Here is a 21,790-nt window from a genome sequence, read left to right on the forward strand (position 1 = left end):
TTTGGTAATGTTTCCTATGGGATCATTAGTTATCATCGTTGTTTTCTGTAATAATTCTGATTTTGAATACTCTACTTCGAATAGATATTGAACGAAAATAACTCGTAAATTATTTTTGGCAATTTTTTTCTTGTGTGCTGATTTCTTGTTTGTGGAGTTTTTCCCTGATCCAGCTTGTGACCGACGGTTAGAGTTTCCCTATGTCTGGGCTTACGTCAACAATCTCCTAGATCAGTGGTTCCCAAACTGGGGGTCGCGAACTGTTCGGAAAGGGGTCGCGAGATGTATACGAATAATAAAGTGAACTATGTATTTAAACTTAGACAACCATTTTTAGGGGGTCGCGGCTAAAACGTATGGGCTAAAATGGGTCGCAGAAAGAAAAAGTTTGGGAACCGCTGTCCTAGATTAACGAAGTAATGCCACAGTATCTTATACCTAAGGCACTGCATTCAGCTAATACTAGACGGCTCTGTCAATGTAATCCTGTAACAATTAGTTCTAGTATATGGGTCATGCCTAAATATCATTACCTACTGTGGCGTGTATTGATCCTCATTTTGGAGGGACTAGTAAGTGACCATCAGGCATGATCGAGATCGATAAGGATCTATTGATAAATAGGAGTATTCCAAAGAATGACGCTATCTTCTTGGATATTCACGACCAATTCATGTTGTTTGTAGACCATTCACAATTAAAGTCTGCGATCATTCATTTGCTATCCAGGTACATATCTGGTTGATAATTCACAATCAAAATCAGTTTCAGACGTGTGTGATCAAGAAAAAGTTTCTATTCATTCACAAAGGAAAATTATTGCTCGTGAATGGAATTCTCCATTAATGGTGACACCTTGGCCAGATGTGCTTTGTCCAATTATGGGATCAGTGACTAATTATGGAGATCTATCTATTTCAAAAATATCAGATAAGCCGTTTCATTTTTAATCTTATTCTACTTCAAAACCATACTTTTCTTGGAATTTCCATACCTCAGCAAATTGTCCTTGCTTGGCACCAAAAATATGAAAAAATCATAATGAATGATATCAGTCATGATTGACATAGGTACTGATCAGCAATCAGACATTTGTGATTGACTCACTTGTGTGAATGGTGATCTAAATCACTGAAACAACCCACTCCAAGACATCACCACTTTAATTATTATCATCCCATGATATATGTATATTGCATTTCAATTTATACAAATAATATTATGCATCATTGGATGCTTTGGTCACCCCCTCATGCACGATTCATTATACTAATACATAGCAATGGCTAAGTTCTATCAAAACGTATTTCAAAAATAGCAACATTTCAGGAGAGCAAAAAAAAATTACTAATTTTTTTTACTGCTACACTGAAATTAAAAACCAAAGGTTCATAAAACTGAAAAAGAAGCATTCATTTACAAACAAAGAGATGTGTTTTGCTTCTACAGATTTTATTTTTTTAATGTTATTACACTTTGTTTGAGATACCAATCTCAAACTGGCTGAATTTGAGATACATATGTTGTTAGAACTTAGCCATTGATATGGTATTTAATTGATACTGATGGAACAAAAGAGTGGCGAAACTATGGGGGGAATGAGGGGATGTATCCCCTCCCCCCAAAGCCTCAGAGAAATCAAAAAATTATTCGAAAATTTTGTCTGGATTTGATATATAATAACTGCATCCGCTAAAAGTTAAATTTTAAGTGCCAAAATGATGTAAAATGCATTTTCAGGCATGTCATTTTTAAAAAAATTTCCTGAAATCCCCATTTCCTGGGATGGAGGCCCCCACTATCCCCTCTCATCCCCCCCCACCAAAGCATATTCCTCGTTATGTCACTGGAACAAAACACTTATTCCATAATTTTCCACACATTAATGAAGCATACACTGTCTCTACGTTCGAAGGGTAATTACCTATAATTTTCAAGTAGCCACACCCCAGCAAAGCACAAAATAAATATGCACTGTTGGGTGGGGAAAAAATGACTGTGATATGCTTGCATGTATCAGTGGTAAATTATGTAGTACATAGTATGCTGGTGTTTGGCACCTTGCAAACGAGGGATACTGGTTGAAACCAGGGTTGGTGTTAGTATTGTTAGCATTTTATTATTACGTTTCATTTAAGCTTGGAAAATTACTAAGTAAGTGTTTATCTTCCATCATCATGATACAAATTCCAAAACCCAAGTCAATGGTTATCCTTGTTAGTATTTTATTTCTTTATTAATTTTTTTGGGTTGACGGAGGGGAGGGGGAAGAAGGGAAAGGTGTGCTGGGAGTTGACATTGTCGTGGCTTCCGTGGTACCTCAAATTCCATGTCCCTGATTCTATACATGTACATGCATGATTGATACTCGATTTTTTTTTGTAACTAGCATTGGATGAAGTGAAAGACGTGGAAGCAGGCGTGGCATCAAGGGCTGAGATAAAGATGGCTAGCCGCCGCATTGTGAAGGACTATGAGGTGCTGACAATGGGATTCGGAGGTAAAAAAGGATCCAGGAATCTCCACAGGCGCAAGAAAATAAGGAGAAGAAAATTGACTATATAAATGGCAAGCAATTTATTTGTCATACGAATGAGATGTGTGTTGTCAATGCAGTATTTTGATCTTAATAAATTCTTAAAATGTACTAGGGCAGTCAATAAAATTTTAACTTGGATGAATACACGAAAATGTCAAGAATAAACAAATTTTTGATGAACACTACCAATTATGGAAAATTAATGCAGAAATATCTACTAATCACTTGCCCTGTTCACCTTCCCACACAGAACTTCCCTCTGCTATCTTTCCTGAAATGCTTGAAGAGCGAAATCCTATATGAGTGACTGACAAATTATATCACTCATCAAGGTAGAGCCTAAATTTATTTATGATACTCATAAAAGTTCCAGACATGTGCTAGTTAAATACAATTTCCAGAAATGATTTTTGGGGTAGTTTTTGTTCACTTTAGCTCACCAAAATACTAGCTATCTTTAGGTAGTATTTAAAAAAATCAGTGATAAAATAGAGAAAATTTCAGAATATGCCCTCAACATGAAGTATTAACTGCACAAAGTACTTTATTGAGAAACAATTTTCAGGTGTGCTTTGGCTCTTTATTTTTGACAATTGCTAAGCATAAAAAACAATTATGTACTGGTGCTATAAAATTGAACATTTCGAAACATATTCTCAATGTGATGGAAAAGTGAATTAAAGAATGATAATTTGCAAAAATAATATTGGGTTAAAGATAATGGGTTTCTTTCAACTTCATTAAAGTTAATCACATTAATTAATAATAGCATTAATTACACTATGGGTGATTTTTCTATTGCACTTTCACAGTAGGCAAAAAGTACATATATTAATATCACTCCATTAAAACATACTTACTTGATTTATTTTAATAGAATACAGATCCACAAAGTCAATACTTTCCGTACTTTCCCCTAAAATATGAAAAACAGGGAATGCCATTTCAGAAACATCCAGATACAAAGGTTTTCACATCAAAAAATTTGGTCCACCAATTTTGTTCTAATGCTGGCACGGCATAGTTATAGGAATTATTATATTCCATCAGCCACATAAGTTTTATACCTGTAGCAAAACAACAACAGTTAGCTGCTAGTATACTAGACTAGTCTAGTCTTAGCAAGTCTATAGACTAGTCTTGAAAATGATAAATTGTATTGAAACTACATATAGTTGACGATTATTGGCTGAGTTGTAGAAAGTAAAGCCATTATTTTTCCTAACTTAAAATGGAATTCTACAAGGTTAAGGCCTCAACAATTCAGTGCAAGAGAGTAAAACTGTCAAATTTTAAATGTTTAAAAGAAAAGGATCTATCACTTGAGATCCTGCAATAGTATGATATTCAATAAAGTATGATCCCTATTGGAAATATTCAATTCTGTTCAATTGAAAAGTGACAAATTTCAATTGACTCTATGGAAATTCATTTGAAGACACATACATATATAACCATTCACACTTTTATTAAATTTTATTGCTTAATATCCCTATTGGAAGTATTCAATTCCGTTCAATTGAAATCTATGGAAATTCATTTAAATTAGATTTCCATAGATTTCAATAGATTTAGATTAGATTTCCATAGATTTCAATTTCCATAGATTTCAATTGAACGGAATTGAATACTTCCAATAGGGATATTAAGCAATAAAATTTAATAAAAGTGTGAATGGTTATATATGTATGTGTTTCAGGATTCTGACAATAAATGGCAAAATCAATGAACACGAAAATATAAGCAATGAAATACAAAGGTCCAAACAGTACCTAACAGCCATGATACACATATAATTTTGATGGAGCTTTCAAAATAATACGATCATACAGCATAGATATCAAGTAAGGTCGTTCAGTTTCTTTCAAATCCTTTAAAAAATATATTTTTTTGAGTATAAGGATATTTGACAAAATTCGATTGATTACAACCAGAGCATAGCTTGCACATGTGTGTGGAAATAAAAAAGCAAGATTATTTTTTATGACAAACAAATCTCACTAGCAATGATGCCTAAGATACAGAGTATGCTATCTTTTTGAAACACTAGCATCATCAGATAAGAATTTTTAATTGGAAATTTTTAATAGCAATTACTGGAATTGATCACTGTTATTATACTGATCAACACACTGTAATTATGACATTTTAATGGAAATATTAGTTTGCCTGGTTAATCAATTTCTTAGTTGTCCATAACATTACATCTCATAAGTGAGGGTGCTCCTACTTGGAACAGAAGTCATGCCTGTGTAAGTTGCCCAAGAGAAAATAGTATTTATCTGGCCCCTACACCAGACCCACACGGAAAATAGATATCTATAGATATCTATATATTGTCTATTTTCATCTATGAATAGATGTATATCTAATAGATGTCTATTAGACATCTATTAGATGTGCAGGTGACAGGGGGCGATTTTGGATACATCTCCGAAAGTGTGTTTTAAAACGCGATTCATGAGCTATGGAAGCGATATAACATTTGATTTAGGGACAATTTTTTTGGTTCCTTACTGGAGTGATAACGGACTTGAAAAATTTTGCGACGCGTAGAACGATGCGCGGCGACTATGCCAACTGTATCTATATATTGTCTATTTTCATCTATGAATAGATGTCTATTAGATGTGCAGGTGACAAGGGGCGATTTTGGATACATCTCCGAAAGTGTGTTTTAAAACGCTATTTATGAGCTATGGAAGCGATATAACATTTGATTAAGGGACAATTTTTTTGGTTCCTTATACTGGAGTGATGACGGACTTGAAAAATTTTGCGACGCGTAGAATGATGCGTGGCGACTATGCCAACTGTATCTATATATTGTCTATTTTCATCTATGAATAGATATATGATTCCATTGAATGGGCCTTAGTTTGGCTGTAATTAATTTATTTCCGAGTGGTATTTTTAAGAATCGTTATATAATTTCAAAAAAGCATCAATTATACAACAGGATCAGTTGGTGTAGTGGTGAGTGCAATTGGCTGTGGAATGGTGGACACAAGTTCAATGCCATCTCGCGGTATTTTTTTTGTAGTTTTCATTTTGATCATACGGCGACAATTTTTTCACTAATGCTAATTGCATCAAGCATAGGCATGAGAAAAGTTTTTATAGATATAGATAAGTATAAAAAAGATAATTAAATATCTAATAGACATCTGATAGACATCTACAGTAGATGTCTAATAGACATCTACCGTAGATATCTATTAGAACTGCTGCTATTTTGACAATAATATATCTAATAGATATCTATGATAGATGTCTATTAGATAACTATTTATCTATCTGTAGATATCTACTAGATGCTTATTTTCTGTGTGGGGACCCAGTGCAATATGTCTTCTCTATATGGAAAAATACTTGTTTCAATGCCATTTATATTTGTGTAGTGTTAAAATGTTTTAAAATATCTGATAATGTGAGATAAAGTTTTATTCCTCTCCAAGATCTGCTATCTATTATCACCTGAAATTAAATCACTAGTCAAAGCAATTCTCATCTGGAAAATGGATGCAAAATTTGATTCTATGCAGAGCATATTCGACCCGATGTAAGCATGTATTTTACAAAGCTGTGAGAACCTGCTTAATCCAGTGGTTGGAGGACCATGCCCAAGCAAGTCTGAGTTTTCTTATGCGTATGGCTTACTGTTAATGGTCAGATTTCTTTATCAATATCAAATTAAGAAAATTTCATTACCTTCCTGAGTGAATTTTCCAGTCATTTAAATAATAAAGTTTTGCAACAATGAAAATAATTAGCATGTATTGGTTCCACTACGACAAAGAAAACCCTCCACAAATTTAGTAAATTCTTCTTCAAAAACAATTGGAAAATAGGAATTTTGCAAAGCTACCCTGAGTACAACAATTTCAACGAGTGTTGATGTTGAGCATTTTTAGGCTCTACAATGCAATCATTAACGACTTTCAGTCAATCCACAGAGGCCAAATGCCAAAAATTCAATACTAATAATTTGGTCTATGACCTCTACTCTATGGTATGAGTAAGTTTAAAAATTTACATTAAGGTGCTCAATAGTACTGTATGACAATGTTTACTAACTATAGCACTCTAAACTCTGAAAGTTTCACACCAGTGATAGGCAGGCATAAATTAAATAATTATTTAATCCTATTTGGTTCTTATAAGCTGATATCCACATACTCTTCTCGCCAATACCATAGTCTTAAAAATAACTGTAACTTCAATTTCACAGTCTCAAATGTTTCTACTTTAGTCTCCATTCAATGTTCAACTGAATTTCGAACTATTCAGACTCAAAATTTTCAAACTCTAACACTAGATTAATTACCCACTACCTTTAATTTTTCTATTAGTATTTTTTTTTTGAAACTTTTCCTATGTCATCATTATAGTATTAAATCTGATAAATTAGAGTGAATATAACTACGTATAACAGTTTTTTTCATTAGTTTATGACAAGTTATGCCTACAAGGACGGCTGGTGGTCATTTGACCCCTCCAAGTTGCTTTTGCACCAAGTTCTCCTTTTTCTCTTGCCCGTGGGCTCTCTTGTGTCATGTACACCATTTAATCAGAAAAAGGCTAGTTTTGTAGTTGGAAGTGCTTGATTTTGATCCGGTAAGTATCCAGTTCAATGCCGGTTCCATCCCTTGGAATCCAATTTCAAAACTTAGGCACAGTGACTTCTTGCACTCAATATTTCAAGTTTACGTGCAGCAAAGGGAAATTAAACCGTTCCAAATGTTACTTTGCATGAAATTTATGCAATTATGATACTTTTTTTTGTATTTTTTTAATTTGCAATTATTGGTGTTTCACCCACACCCGAAAATCATATGTATTCCCCTGAATGTTGTCCTAGAATTGGAGCCCTAAGAGATAAATATTATTTTTCATCGACACCACATCCTCTTTTTCAAATAAATGTTTCCTTTCTGGCCAAATAGCATTGTCACTCACCCTTGTGCCTTTGTCTGGTGTTCCGCCAGACCCTGTCCGTGTTGGGGGAGGGTGTCAACCCACGCTGTGCCCCAGGGCAAAATCTTGTCTCTTGGGAGAATAGAGGAATGGGATGGACTGTAAAATTATACCCTTACACTTTCCACCTAGGATAGGGTAGAGGCATTATGCAAGCTCTTGAAGGAAGAAAAGAATCAGCATCCAGGTGGTATTCGAGTCCCTGCATTTTAAACAGACATTTGTGGAAATTTTCATCCTTTTGAGAATAGAATGTACCAGTGGTACATCTTGCATGCTATGTATTCTATTACGACGAAATATGATGCTCATGGATTATAATTCACATAATATCAATTAATCATCCTTTATCTGATCTAATGCACACCCTGGATATTACTGCTAGCCGCCAATGATAGACTGAGTATTTTGCAATATTTTGAATAAACAGGTGGGTGCTTTAGATTGAAACCACAAACAAAAAATAAGTCAAAGGAAACACACTAAAAAATAGGTGGAAGGAGTTTTGGGGACCTCATTGATGGAACCCCCATCCACGGAAAATCATAGGGTTTCTCTTCCTTGTTGGCAATTCTGTCCTCTCCGTAGAAACAGCAAAGCCTTGTTTTGCTAATAGTGGGCCTCAATGACGGTGAGGGTTTTTCCCCATCCCCTTCCCCTATCCTCTCCCTGGTGGCATCCTTGGTCTCTCATCGTGGCCGTGCCTCCCATCCTTTCCTTCATTCCCCCTTCCCCTCCCAAGAAGCACGGATGAAAAGCGAAGGCTTATAGATCCTGCTCTAGTGACAGTAACCCCACAAGCCCGTCCAGGGTTCCCATTTCACCTGATGGAACCCTCACATCAATTAATTAACACAATCAATCACGTCATTTGAGTCTTTAAATCCAACAGACAAAATAAAGAAATGCCAATCACCACTAATTTCCCGTCTCCCTTGTGATGATGATGATTCATCTTTAGCCAGACAATTGAAGCTGAATTTTCCTGATTTTGAACAATTTCTTGCTGACACTAAAGAGATGCTTAAGGGAAATGGATAAGTGATTTAATACCATAAAATTGTGCAGTCCTAAGTTTTTTGTCATTGAGGAAGAGTTGAAATCCTAACAAGGTGAAATTGAAAGTGGCATAAAATGAACTTGAAAAAAAATACACTACCTTTGACATTTATTGCTGTATGATACGTAAAGAGGAATCCGGTTACTTTTGTGGATTGTGGAACCCGTTCCAGCTGATGACTTATTTTGTCTTCCATTTGTAGGAATACCAGCAGTGACTTTTGAACTTCAATTAATTAGCGGTAGTCAATCCATGACAAGAGTGCTTAACCATTAAATTTGGCAATATAAAGAATTTCAAATATGACACACTGTTCTGACATATATTTTGTTCATATCTTTGTAAACTTTTTTGACCACCAAATTAACACTTGAAAGCCAAAAGAATGAAAAAAAGGGTTTGAGTTTAACATGTCCTATTGTATTCACCACTTTCAATGATTGTTCGCTTGACAAGTATTCCATATGTCCTGGACTTACACCGAGCTCTTTAAATGTCAACATTTTGAATTTTCATTAATGAATGAGATACTATAGTGCCCTTACGACCAAATGCTAGCAGATATAATTCTCACCATGACTACAGAAAATTGAATTTATTGACATTAAAACATTATGAGGTGAAATTTGGATTCATAATTTCATTTTTCTTGGCATAAATTACACTTTACAATAGATTTCCCTTAAATGATCAAATTATTCCATTGCCTACTTCCACCAACCCTATCAAGTCATTAAAAATATATATTTCTAATGAAAACAAATTTTGCAAGATAGTGATTGAAAATGAAATAATAAAAACGTATGTATTATATAATTATTTCAATGCTTGTTTTGAAATTTACGCCTCACTTCAAGGCCTTCAACAATACATGTACCAAGTTCTACAAGTTAGAAGTGACTTTGTTCACAGTAACTTACACAAATACACTAAGGTGTACTTCAACATGACAGAAATTTAGCTTCGAATCATTTGGCTTAGCTGGGATTCGAATGCTGATATCTAGATTTCTGGTCACGCAGGCTACCCAACTACATCCCCAATCTAACTTCTACCAAGGCATATTTCAAACTGATTTACTGAACAACACACTTGTCAGACAGCTGATGGAGCCCAGGCAATGCTAGTGATGTTCACCATATAAGTGAAGATCTAATAAAAGCATGTCACTTGGCAATCAGTAGCCATGACAACAGTTGTAGGCCCAGCATACTCATTTCCCCTCACTTGCAGGTGAAGTGGCCCAGCGGAGTACATAATTCAAATACTGAGGCCATTCTACAGTTGTAGATTGACAGACAAATTAGCCCCCAAAGGGATCACTGCACCACCAGACAGAGCAAAACTATAAGGATGACTTATGACATCCTTTACCTGATTTACACACCCGAATATTAAAAATTATGTGAAAATCAGCAGTCTCACAAATATATACTCTAAAAATATAGCAAAAGTTGAACTTCATTCACTTCACCCGACAAGCCACCACTGAATGGAACCAGAATAACGTATGTATCAAATATATTAGCGTAAAAAGGGTTTGATGCCCAAATTCAATTAACTATCAACAAAATACAATAAATCAAGTTATCAGCCAGCAATCAATTTATTTCACCTGTGTGTCTTCTGTGTACTAGAAACATGAGTCAGGATGTAGGAACGGATTTAATTTGACTACACAATTGGGATGACATTTCACACAAAACTCTTACGGATGAAGACCCATGACCTGAGAGAATAGCTGGACGTAGTACTCATGGAAAGGTAAGGCTTAGGCATTTAGATGTAATTTTCTACATAGAGCTGGCACGGGCCTTACATACTTCTAACAATTTAATTTTTCCTCAAGATGAATAATCTCCTATTTTAAATGAAAATGCCATTCAAATCCATGCTACTGTAATAAAGGGGTGAGATCATCACAAGGATATATATCATTGTGCACAAAGAAAATCAGAATATTTCTATAGTTCGGGCTGAAATTCTCCAGTACATACTATTTGTGTGTGTCCAATTTTTCCTCAACACTAAGCCAGCTTGTTAACTCGCAACAGTGCATGCACTCTTTTCATCTGTTTCATGAAAAGATGCAGGAAATAGATGCTCTCATGTTAGTTACCTACATTCACTGCCAGACAAAATTCCATTACCGGGACTGCAGAGTAGTTTGTAAATGTATCGAAAGTAGGACGTATTTTTTCATCTCACTGTGATGGTATCTTACCTTTCAACTGATCTCCTAAACTATAAGTACATATTCTGTGCTGGACTTGAAACACGAAGTCATTACATTTCACCACCTTAATGCCACCAAAACCTCCAAATCCCAAATGCTTCTAGAGCTATTTTTACAATGTCAAAATCCAATGCTTATGGTAGAATCAAACTTTTAAAGATGAAAAGAGAAAAAAAAAAATTGCCAACTGATAATCAATGAATCACATTGTATCAAATTCATGACTTATATTACACTTTTAATTAAACATTTGACAAGAGGATAATTTTTAAGCCTGGAGACAAAACAAATGAAAATTTCACAGATTACAAAAAGTACAAGCACAAGCAAATCCACAACAATGGTAAAAAGTCAACTTAAAATATCTGGAAGATATGCGATTGCTGATTAGATCTTCGGTCGACAATCAACATTTTAACTCCTATGTTAAATAATTGATTTCAGTAGTGATCACATTAATGAAAAAGTAATCACACATATTTCAACTGGGTTTTGAACATCATTAGAATTCATTGAAACTTTGAACGATAGCAAAGATAGGTTTATTCTGTTGATACTACCACCATTGTAAAATTTAATATAACAATGGAAATTGCTGAAAATAAGTTTGGGACAGGCATAAAATTGAAACAAATCATTTGCTTTAAATTTGATGTGAACAGATGGTGAAGTGATGAAGTTCAATGAGGTAATTCGAAGAACTGCACTTTATTATTTGATATTTCTCTATTAACACCTATCACATTCATTGAAAACATTCAAAATTAATGACTGAGTAAGTGTACTTAGGCATATAATTTTGGTATCACAAATGAGTTTTTAAAGTCTGACTTAGATTCAAATTAAATACTACTACCCACAGTTTTATCCTATATGTGGGGGTGACATTTCAAAAGCATATTAATTAGAAATAATAGCAATTTTTAATGAACTTTCATAAAAAGGAATCGGAACATACCAAAATAGCAATAAGAAGCTGATATGCTATTGTTGCTGTTTCCATGGAAAATAAATCGACTGCTACTATTACAATGGCTAACAAGCATAAATTGAAATAATGACATTCAATATGACTGAAGGAAACTGCTCGTAATCTATAAATATTAATAGGAAATCAAGTCAGTCTAACACATTAAAAAGCATCATCTACTATAGTTATAATAATATGCAAATAATATCAAAATTCAATTGCTACAAATAGAAATGAATGTGTAAAATGAAATCACTAAAACTGCCCAACAATCCAAGCAGTGGTAACTGTTACTACTAGCTATTGCTGCAAATATTTGTCACTAAGCTTAGTTTTGCCATAATATTAACATAATAATGCAAGAAATTATGGAAACACTAGCTTTCAAACAAAATCAATATTGATATTTCAATACACCCAAGTTAAGATGGAACTTTACGTTCATTGTCACCATGAAGTCTCAAAAATTAAGGTGAAGTACATAGGCATGCCCCAGTTTATGCACATTTAACTAAGCATTTTTTTCCATAGCTATATCAAGGAAAGTGACACGATTCAACATTAAAACTGATGCCAAGTTAATCCGCACTTTTTTTCATATTTTAAGTACACTGACATTGTAACTGGAAACTGACAGGAAAACAATGGCACAAGAATTAATAGTGGCAAGTTAGTTCCCAAATCACAGCCAAAATTAGTAGTCCTTTCCCATAAGACCACAATAACTTAGGCATCTATTCATTGTGGTACTGAACCGACTCGTTCACTAAGTACACTGCTTTCCCTTGCCTAAAGATATCTAGGCCCCGCAAATGGAAGAGGCTGAAGCACCAAATGAAATGTTGTGGGTGAGGCTCAAAATTGACTGATGTGATCCCACCTGGCTTGTGGTGGTCAATACTTATTAATGGCATTGTATATAGGAGTCTTACATCATTGTTGGCTTATTATCCTGAACACGTATTGGTGATAGTTATATACATAGCTTGGCCAGTTCAGCCAGATCTAACAGCAACCCTATCAATGACTGACTTAGAAAAAAAAGTCTACCAAATGAGCACAATGAGATAAAACAATGACAATAAATTACAGCTTCCATTAAAACACTGGTAACAACTTCATAAGTCACACAAATGATTGCCATGACAAAATTCTAAAAAAAATAAAACTGATAGGATATATAATTGCATTTCAAATGTAATGTTTTAAATTAAGATGTGACCAACAAACAATGTCTAGATACATACTTTCAAACAAAACAATGGAAACTTAAAATGAAAGATACACATCTTGAGCAAATAATTGAAAGCAAACACAAGAGTGCATAACTTGCAAATTGAAAGAGAAAGATTTGTAATTCCTCATAGAAGGGCTTGATTAAGGAATACATTGGATTTCAGGCAGAATATAGAAGAAAATTTATTTCAAAGTTCAGGCAGCAATTATGGTAATGGAAAAGAAATCGAATTTACAATAAATGCAAACAGCTTTGGGCATACTTACGCATGGGGAACCTCCAAGTTCCTTCTATAGTTGTGCTTTAGATGAAGCACAAATAGGTAAAAGGTAGTTTAAGGAAGAAACAAAAAATAATTCTGGGAAAGAATGTTAAATGGAAAGGTATTTTTAATTGGCTCATGACAATTAAATTTAGTTAATCACTTCCTCCATAATGATAGATGAAAAAATGTTTAGAAGAAATGGGGTAATTTTGACAAGGAAGACTGTCTTCAAAAGACATCTTTCAAAACATTATCTTTACACTTCAGCCATGTTGGTAACATTTTTATTTTTAATTTTTAAATACCATCCAATTTGATTTACTTCCATCAGAAAAAAATTCATAATGCATGAATTAATTGCAATATCATTTAAAATTCCTATTTCACTGTCTCTTGACTGCTGTCTCATGGCTTTTAAACCAATATACATAATACACAAAAATTAAAGCTTTTTGCACAGTACCGTAATAAAGTATATTTTTGAGAATAGGTCCTTATCGTTAAAAGCATGCCACCACCTTAGCCTCAAACAATCAAGAGTCAATTTATTCACATAATTGAGAGCATAACTAACAAATTCATTGCAACCTAGGAAAAATAGTGACTAACAATTTGCTGGCATATGGAAAAACTGTATTAGAATTTTGTACATAAACTAACACAGAAGTACATAGAAACAAGAGTGATAGCAAAGAAAGAGACAAAAGATTTAAAGCTCGAGAATGTGCAGTGGGTAAGAGACTCCATTAGCTGTAGATTTCCTTTATCCTTACAGTCAAAAGTGGCTCAAGAGATTTACACTAAACATTGGTGATGGCAACAGAAAAAAATGTTTTCAGAGGTATCGGGATTGGTAATAAATGTATCACACGGTAACCAAAAATTATTCAATTCATTCTACATGGATACATTTCAGTAAAGCAAAATTACTGACATCCCAACCTCTTGAGACTTATGGTGGCATACATTAGCTCAAGAAAATTGTTAATTTTACATAGACCAGATTCAAAGGTGAGCTACTCCTTGTCCTTCACTAGATATTTTGGTTGAAATCAATGGACGAACCAATCATTGGAGTGCTGTTGACCAAAATGCACTTGTTCTTCTATTGCAATGCCTCATTACTGAAGGCAGCATGAATTCTTGTGCCCATTTTTAATCTTGAGGCGAGATTTGGGACGGTATTTCTCCAAGAAGGACAGCTGCTTTGCATTAATAGCACCTCGCCGCTTTCTACACACAAAGAAAAGTCAAATTAATAGACCACCAGAACATAAACTAATCATTACTAAATGAAAAAATCAACTACATCCTCAACTTACTCTCGAATTAGTTCCACGGCATCTTCATATTTCATTCCAAGTTCCACAAGTGCCAAAGCAACCAACACAGGAGCTCGACCTAGACCAGCTACACAGTGGACCGCAACACATGAATCGGCAGATTCTCGGAAACGGCGCTTGAGTAGCTCAAACCACTCCTCAACCACCTGCCAAAATACAGTGTATATTAAACTCCTTAAGCAACTCATAAATCAGGGGACAGCAAGCAATAAAGGTTATAATGTGCTAACTGAGCACATTACAAATGATTTTGCACTTTCCTGACATAATAATTATATACCCATGAACTTATCCCACCAGATTAAACAATAAATTTTCTTACACCATTCTGGAAGTTTGAGAAAACTTCAAAGCATCAAACAACCAATAATAAGAAATTATTTAAAAACAGTAGTTATTGGTGACATGTAATGCATTCTCATTGATTAACAGTATTACCCCATTCTTAATTTTATTAAATTTGGATTTTCTTTTAAATTATCTGGACATAAACTGGCTCATCCTACGTCAATCAGATGTGCCTATAATAACATTTATTAACCCCCTTATTTATTAAGCCACTCCCATGAGTGAGTGCACAAAAGCACTTATACAGCAAATATAAATTGTGTTTCTAGCATTAGAGCAGAGATAATTTTCTGATAAAAAGGCTGATTAAGGTGTTACAGAGGTAGCAAAGATTCCAACAGCCACAATCAACTCCAAATATAGCTACAATGGAACATTGTTCAAGTAAGTCCTTTAACAAGAACCACATTATAGCAAATGATTAGCGATGTATAATCCGAAGGTCTATTATTAACACACAAAATATGGATATAGTGAGGCCCAGTAGCCATTGTAGTGGTATGCGCTCTATATTATGAGGTACACATTTCTCTTCAGAGTAATGCATAACAAGTGAACTTGAAAGTTATAGGGGGCACCCAATTGGACTGGTGATGGAGAAAATAATAACTCTGAAAACAGACATACAATGTTGATTCCACCGACGACTTAATGTCTAAATATCACAAATAAAAAAAAATACTGCAAAGAGTAAATCTCGAGGTACAACTTAACTGAATGAATACCTGGCTTGCAGGCAAGGTATCTTATTAATAATCAGCAACATTGAGGCCAGCATAGCTTCGTGCACGCAGAAGACTCAAATCTGCAAACTGGGCTGCCAAATGTCAATTGGGGGAACTATTGAGAGGCCATTTGCTGGACTGATCGGTACCACACCGTTCTCACCATGTGTTTTCTAGCAGCAATGTCAGTCAACTACAACTTAGAAATGCAAGAAATGGCAAGTCTATGAAATGAATAGTCTGAGCATAGGCAAAGTATCAAAAGCTTGTCCAAGCCACACAGTTGACTCCAAGCCTGCTCCTCAGTGTTACTGTCACCATGTTACATATATTCGAATCCAGACCGTAATGCTCACTAAATCATTTTATCACTTGGAAATTTATTTTATTCTTTGCCAGTTCTCATTTCTTGAAGCAAAATTCTTGGTTTCCTATCACTAATTCCCACAGAATAAGCCCAGTGTGTTAATAGAAAGCCGTCTCAAGCCTGTCAAGTACACTGAGATAAAAAGTGATCAGTCACCCATCAAATTGCCGGCCTCGGTGGCGGCGGGGTAACGTCCTCGCCTGCCAAACAAGGGGTCGCGGGTTCGAGTCCTGCCCGGCTAGGTTTCCCTTGTCCAGGGCATGGTTGTTCGTGTATGTTTATTTGATAAAAAATTGTTGAATACTACGATGTAAAATGGCCAATAGGAGCTGCATTCGGTGGTTTGAGGATAAAATAAAAAAATAAAAATAAATAAACAAATATGCAGAGCATTCCCTGATGCATTTGTCATGAGATCCCAGTGATTTGTAGTTAGCTTTCTATAGTAAGAATGCATGCAGCAGAGGTGTTCCTAGCTAATAAGATGACAGTAGAGAGACAGTGTGGGCGAAGGTGTAGAAAACTTCAGAATTGCACCAAGACTGGGGAAAAGCCTACTCAATGGAACGCCACACCTTAATTCCCACCTACACTGACACTGTGCTATCTGACACTGTCACTGGGACTTAGTTCTGAACTAAGACCAGATGGATTTTCCTCATAAGATAGTTTAAAGAACAATTTTGAGGGTTTATATGGCATTATCTGTTCAGGGGCCATATTCTGTATTTCGTCGGTACCACACCAATCGGTTTCCTTTTCAAGCCCACCAACTGGACATCATTCCGTACCGACAACGGTTTCCATATCGACGACAGCTCTTTCAGCGATTCTGTACGTTCGTCGGTTTCAAACCTGTCGGTACGGTTCCAACTCCTTCCCAAACAGGGAAAAACCGAATATATGCGAAGTTAGAAGTCATGTGACGCGTCACCACCAATGAAAGAAAGGTAGAAACAAATGAAGACTTATTGGCACGCAGTTTGTTGATGTTGTTTTAAATCTTTTTTTTATTGGTGGAAATTACAACTTATTGTTAGATTAAGATAATCAATGTGAGGTAACTTGTTAACAATGCTTATATAATGTGCGGTAGTAGTGCTCCACCTACAGAAGCGAAGGAAACAATATTAAAACATCGAAAAATAGTTTACATGTGATGGAGATTGTTGTTGCTGGAATGAATTGCTGAAATTATCTTTGAGATTGTATTTTCTTTTTTTAAATATTGGTACCGGATTTGCTATTTATTCATGATTTGGTAATATAATTGTCATTAAGTAAGTTCTGTCTAAATGTTATCAATGGACTGTTATACCATTGGCACCGTAGCAGACGAAAATCACATACCATGGAATGTGAACGTAGGAGTCAAAAGCAAATGTAAATGTTATATTAGAGGAACAAGTAAGGAAATTGTTATCAAAATAAGGAGCTGGGAGTAATTAAAAGAAGTGTAATGACGAGAGATTTAAGAAATCGTGATTGGGTGAAATATATATAAGTTGCGCATTCCAAGTGAGATAACATTATAACATTCCAGCTAACCTCATATTTATTTACAAATACCTTCTTTTATCGTCAAGGGAATTAACAGCTGACGATAAAATGAAATTGGGTTGCCTATTCCAAATGAGAGAAAGTGACAATATATTCGCAGCAAACTTCATACGTAATTATGAATATCTTTTTTTTACACCTAGGGAATCAACAACTGATTGTACAGTGAGATAAAGTTGCCCGTTCGGAGTGAGAGAATGTGACACCAATTAGGCAAACCTCATAATTAAACATAAATACTTTATTTTTATGTCGAGAGAATCGCCAAGTGATGATTGAGTGAAATATAGTTGCCTATTCAGAGAGAGAAAGTCATAACATGGTGGCAAACCTCATGATTATAAACCAATATCTAATATATATATGTCAAGGTTATCAATAGTTGATGACACAGATGAATATAGTGGCCTATTCAAGGGATGAGGAATATATAACATTGTGGGAAAACTCATATTAACTCGTTGATGAGGGAAAAACAAAATAAAACGTACAATGCACACGGAGGAATTCATGAAACCTACTAGTCAGTGGCTGTACCGACACCTCATAGGTGTCGGTACAGCCACTGATGGTACTGTCGGCACGGCTGCCGACGATCTCCTGTTTTATTGTTGGTGCCGCATCGATCGGGTGCATACAGAATTGCATTACGAGTCAGTGTGACGTCCCATCTGACAAATCGGTGCCGCACTGATTGGTTTGGAGATACAGAGTACGGCCCCAGGACACATTGTCAGCTAATTCTGAGACATTATGGAAAAAAGCTCCTTTGGCTAGGACTTCCATTGCGATTTCAGAAAGCCGCAAAGATTCTTGAAAAAATAATTGATGCACTTTCTCAGTTAAGGAAATTAAGACATTGTATTGATTTAAGATTTGCGCTATACATACTTTGCATTACCATCGCAAGTAATCCCAAATCTTCTTACATAAAAAAACCAAATTACCTCAGCTGGAGGAGATGTACCATCTTCAAATGCCAAGTCAGTCACATCAATACCCTCACTCCTCAGTTCCTCTACTTTATAGGTTGGTTCGCACACTCTGACCACATCCTTGACTTTGTGCTTTTTCAGTTCCTACAAAAAGGAAAAAGGTAACAATAACCAAGATGTATTACTTAACAGTAATTTACTCATTCAAAAAGCTCATGTATTTCCATGTGCATGAAAGCTCAACGTACACTTGACAATGTGCAATGCTTAATAAAGCAAGTATAAAAAGGAGAAACAATATGCTTGATACTGCTGGCAATCATGCTATTCTTAATGTCTACAAATATTGGCTTTCTATACTAGTATTAATTCCGTATGATAAATATGGACGGGGCGGATTCAGAATTTTTTCCTTGGGGGTCACAAGGTTCTGATTGGTCTTCTCATACTTGAGATTAATAACAAAGTACAACAATTACTAGAAAATATTCTCTTAATTTTGATATGAAAGTTAATAATATCAAATTAAATGATTAAGGCTCCATAATACACTAATTAAAAGGAATTGAATGATAACCATATTAAAAATCTTGTCTGTTTTTTAAGCATCTGAGGGTGAGGGGCACGTGCCCGCGACCCCCCCCCCCAAATCCACCAATGAATATGGTGACAACAACAAGAAAATCTAAAGGACTAATGGATTTTTGACATATGAACTTCCCCTGAGAAATAAGTGAAATTGGTTATTATAAAATTTGGATATTTACTTTTTATGAGAAATCCCATTCATAGGATGACTACAATGATATGGAAAGGTGGAAGGCCTCTTTCATTCATGTGATTACATCATGACACGAAAATAATGCAAAGATGCCTTGGTTTACAGTCATACTCTAATCACCAACCAAGAATTTTGAGATATACACCTTTCAACGCAGAAGGATGAATTTCCTCTAACTTGCACGTTAGAGAGCCAATATATCATATCTGATCTCTTAATATGCATCAATCATTAATGAATACTCTTTTCAGGGTTGACATGCATGGCCTACTTTAATTTGACTTTTCAAGACCAAAATGCATTGACTTTGATGTGGGCAGACGAGTAAGGAAGAATAAACATTAAAAACCTTTGACAAGGGCAATGCCACATCATGTCTCTCCCTTATCCTACGCAATGGGTACTCAAAAATTTGAATCACTTGCTGCAAACTCGAAAATACGAATCTATTAAATAAATAATTGAAAACCATAGCTGACAATTGAAAATCCCGGGCTACCACAGAAGACTTCATTCACGTCTATTCCACTTATTCAATTTGGCCATCACATAGGTTGTGCCTCCATTTTGGAAAAATTACCAATTGGGCAGAAAAAAATTCAAATCCTCCAACAAAATGATATTTTAGCTGATAATGTGGTAAAATAGCTTTGAAATTATGGGAAACTGGTGGCAAAACTTCACAAATGAGAATTTTACACATGGGACTGTAAACAAATAAAAGACTATACAAATGGAAAAATCTGACAACCAACCTTACATGAGGGAAAAGTTATAACTGTTGGACTTCATATTTGGGCTCTACTGATTTGAATGATATGATAGCCTCAAAAAAAAAAAGAAACAGCATATCAACATCATTTTCCATTCTATCATAATGCAGTTAAAGAGCAAAAATATTATTTCTTTCATTCTTGCTCTGACTTCCTTGATTTTCAACATTTACACAGGGAAAGTCACAATTTATCAAAAAGAAGACCTCACAAGTAAACATCTGCCAAGAGAAATGACATTGTACCACATGCTGATGAAAAACCAGTCCCAGAGAAGGATGTTAAAATAAATTCAGAAAGGGAAGTGACCAAACATCACCAGAAAGTGAATAAGAGGATAAATAAGATCGTGGTATGCAGCAGGAAAGAAGAGTCCACAATAAATAAGATGCCAATAAACAAAAGTTGGAGAAGGTTAGCATATCCAGATGAATGGACCAAGAAAGACATAGAATACCCCAGGAAAATAAGGGATTCTACCGAAAGAAAAGCCAACATACATTTGCAAATGTATGGTAAAAATTGGGAATCAAACCCTTCTAACCAGCATCAGGAGCATGTTCATGTCAAAAACGAATGTGCCACGGCAGAAGTAGAAAAGTGACAGGTGGAGCTACCAAAGAATTACACAGCTCAAGTGTATAATGCAGACTGACTGAAAGAGCAAGTCCTACTGACAGAGGAAGAGAAGTCATCTGAAATGCCGAGAGAAGACAAATATATATAATGAGCCACATCAGGAGAAAAGTAGGTCTCGAGACATCTATCGTTTAAGGGCAAGTGGGAAGGAAAAACTGCATTGGAAGATTTTTGAATGAGATTTAATGATCAAATGATTAGGAGTGTACAATAAAAGATTAGCCAATAAAAAAGATTAGAGAGCTGGGTCACACCAATCATTGGACCGACAATCAATGATGATTACACTACTATAAAGGTATCAAAATGAATCTTAGAACCTAGAGACAACAACGGATAGGTTCTCCAGTGATTTAATGGACTCAAGATCTACAGCTACCCACCGCTGTTTATATCATAACTGATAAATTAAAAAATAATTTATTAATCAGATCAATCCAAGAGTACCATTGGACACAAATATCACATCCTACTTCTAGGATTCATAATCTGCTTTCACAATATAAATTCAATCCAGGGGTTTCTATGAGCATTGGAGTGGATATGCAAAAACGAACAAACATTTCATCAACCCAGAAATGGCATTAGCATCCCAAAGGAATGGGTTCATCAAATATGATATCAGTTCCTTGTTAGTATGTATACGACTACTGACAGATGCTAACTTCTTGTGACAAGGGATTTTTCACTCTTTTTCCCAACCCATTTGAATACTTGTCTGCCAGTCTTACGGGACTAAATTGAGGATAAGAGTAGCACCCCATATTCCACCAAATATGAGGCAGGGCCAAGCAAGGTAATGGCGCTAATGATAATGGACAATACAATATGGACAAACAAGATGTATTAAGAAAAACAAAGAATACTTATTCACCCATTAGCTGAAGGAAAAGGAATTTAAATCCTCTAAAGGCATAAAGAATAATGAAGAACACATTGAATTTCTTGAATTCTTACCAACAGAATTAAAAATATGACTTGAAATAAAATTCAGGTCCCCTTCGGATATTAGTTTCAAAACATAACGCATTAATT

At 35.1% G+C, this 21,790-nt stretch overlaps 2 protein-coding genes across 8 annotated transcripts in view; one reads left to right on the plus strand and one right to left on the minus strand.

The window, feature by feature from the left end:
• Positions 1–3,095, plus strand: part of LOC124154480 — a 29,437-nt gene extending 26,342 nt beyond the window's left edge. Inside the window, exon 10 of the mRNA XM_046528241.1 lies at positions 2,390–3,095. Within this exon, the coding sequence (XP_046384197.1) occupies positions 2,390–2,565 (176 nt within the window). The 3' untranslated portion in view covers positions 2,566–3,095. The remainder of the gene's footprint in view (positions 1–2,389) is intronic.
• A 10,295-nt stretch (positions 3,096–13,390) lies between these two features.
• The window catches only part of LOC124154481 (PRL-1 phosphatase), a 54,941-nt gene continuing 46,541 nt past the window's right edge, over positions 13,391–21,790 (minus strand). For all 7 annotated transcript variants that reach the window (XM_046528242.1, XM_046528246.1, XM_046528248.1 and 4 more), the window contains exons 4-6: positions 18,575–18,706; positions 14,607–14,773; positions 13,391–14,517 (exon numbers count right to left, since the gene is read on the minus strand). In XM_046528242.1, the coding sequence (XP_046384198.1) occupies positions 14,406–14,517; positions 14,607–14,773; positions 18,575–18,706 (411 nt within the window). In that variant the 3' untranslated portion in view covers positions 13,391–14,405. The remainder of the gene's footprint in view (positions 14,518–14,606; positions 14,774–18,574; positions 18,707–21,790) is intronic.

Source organism: Ischnura elegans, chromosome 2 (assembly GCF_921293095.1).
Source record: "Ischnura elegans chromosome 2, ioIscEleg1.1, whole genome shotgun sequence".
NCBI lineage: Eukaryota > Metazoa > Arthropoda > Insecta > Odonata > Coenagrionidae > Ischnura > Ischnura elegans.